Raw genomic sequence first — 1961 nt, 5'->3', positions numbered from 1 at the left:
TCACAGAGAATGCTGCACTCCTCCCACATTGCGGCCTCTTATACCTTTGGGAGGAATGGTGGGGCGGCCATTTCTGATTGGTCCCATTATCCAGCCCCTTCTAATGTTGTTTCAATTCCCAATCAGATATCTGCCTCATTCCCCAATCCGGAGAGGGCACGGGGAGGAAGGCGGAAACGACGGGCGCCAATTCATCAACTGCTTTCTTTCAAAATTGAAAAGCCCGCCAATTTCCAAACAAAGGAGTATTTTTTACCTGAATAATGAAGTACAAAAAACTGTGGAAGTTCAAAAAACATTAACACTCATGTTAATTTACTTTTAGTTTACAAACGTATAATTCACACGGTCTTACTCTCCCTCATTTGCCGATCTGTATCTGATCTTGAGAGTGATGCAGGTATTTTCTAAACCTTGAGAAGAAACTGAAACAAAACAGGCCAAACATTGCAGTCTGCAACCTGTCTTTTCTTTACACATATCCGTACCACCCCGATATGCGGATAAAGCAGCACACAGCATTCTTCCGGCTCAGCATCGAAGGCGTACTCGTTTTTTAAGACGATATTTTAAGATTCAGCAAAAGCTCCACGCTTCAGCCCGGAAGCTGTGTTGGAGTTCTCTCTGTTCTGTTTGAAAGTCTCTCACCGACAGCAGGAAGATTTATTTTGCATTGCTAAAAATCGGGTCAAACCCGTGCACTGGAAATGTAAAGTAAATCAGAAGAAAAAATGCATCAATCGTGAGACGGAAAGACGTGGGCATTTGTCTGCCAGGGGTGAACTAGCAAGATGAAAAATGACTCACTGGCGCTTGATCTGCACTCTCCATCCCACTCGCGAATAATTTGCAAAGTACTTACTAATACAAAAACATATAGCACTCGAAGTTGAAACGCCTTATCAAAAAATCACACGGAAACTAAATTAAAGAACGCTTAAAGAAATGGTTCAGCTGTCTCAGGGAAGTTGTAGGTGGCTCTTATAAGAGCCTTTGGGTTGTGGATGTGTGTGTTTCAGTACAATGCGGTCCCTCACTTGGAGCTGGTGTACTTGGTCACCGCCTTTGTGCCCTCCGACACGGCGTGCTTGGCCAGCTCTCCGGGCAGCAGCAGCCGCACGGCGGTCTGGATCTCCCGGGAGCTGATGGTGCTGCGCTTGTTGTAATGGGCCAGGCGGGAAGACTCCCCCGCGATGCGCTCGAAAATATCGTTGACGAACGAGTTCATGATGCTCATGGCCTTGGAGGAGATGCCGGTGTCGGGGTGAACCTGCTTCATCACTTTGTAGATGTAGATGGCATAACTTTCTTTCCTGGTCCGCCTCCTCTTCTTGCCTCCCTTCGCTGGCGCCTTCTTTATGATTTTCTTCGCGCCCTTCTTGGAGGCTTGCTGTGCTTTCTTCTCATCAGCCATAGCGCCGCTCACTTCCAGACACAGAATAAGGGAAAGGGACCTCGGAGTTCCCTCTTTATCGACTGACGGCGTCGGGAATGCTAATGAAGGATGGAGGAAAGCTTGGCTCCTGATTGGGTAGCTTACACAGAGTCATGCCCAAACATTGAGTCTCTCTGCTTGGTTAGTGTGAGATCCAATGTGGATCTGCAACGAAATGTAAAGTGGATGGTGATTCTGTTCCTGTCAGTCTGACTGAGGGAGATTTGTTTCGTGTCTGTGATACAGAAAGTGACTGTGGTATTGGCTCGGTTTCCTTTTACTTGTTGTTGTGATGATGTGTTTCTATCTCCGCATGTCTGTTTCTGTTCCTCTGTATAGGCTGGAATTAACACAGAACTTGTCACTATTTGAAAAAAAAAGGTCTCATCCATTCGAAATTGCGATTACATTTTTTTGTCAAGTTACACGTACCACTGGAACCTGACTGAAAATGTTTTCTACACTTGGGGTTGATGCATCTCGTTCTCATTGGACGGAGTTGAAGAGAAATGATAAGTTTCTATGT

At 45.8% G+C, this 1961-nt stretch overlaps 1 protein-coding gene across 1 annotated transcript; it reads right to left on the bottom strand.

Moving 5' to 3' along the window:
* Window positions 1-573: 573 nt before the first annotated feature.
* Window positions 574-1460, bottom strand: LOC122545350 (late histone H2B.L4-like). The gene has a single exon (XM_043684403.1). The coding sequence runs from the start codon at window positions 1412-1414 to the stop codon at window positions 1034-1036; it is 381 nt and encodes a 126-aa protein (XP_043540338.1). The 5' UTR covers window positions 1415-1460; the 3' UTR covers window positions 574-1033.
* Between the last annotated feature and the right edge of the window lie 501 nt (window positions 1461-1961).

The sequence above is a fragment of the Chiloscyllium plagiosum genome, unplaced genomic scaffold (genome assembly GCF_004010195.1).
Source record: "Chiloscyllium plagiosum isolate BGI_BamShark_2017 unplaced genomic scaffold, ASM401019v2 scaf_22105, whole genome shotgun sequence".
Taxonomy (NCBI): domain Eukaryota; kingdom Metazoa; phylum Chordata; class Chondrichthyes; order Orectolobiformes; family Hemiscylliidae; genus Chiloscyllium; species Chiloscyllium plagiosum.
The sequence above is the reverse complement of the archived record's forward strand: the minus strand, read 5'-3'. Positions and strand labels throughout refer to the sequence as shown.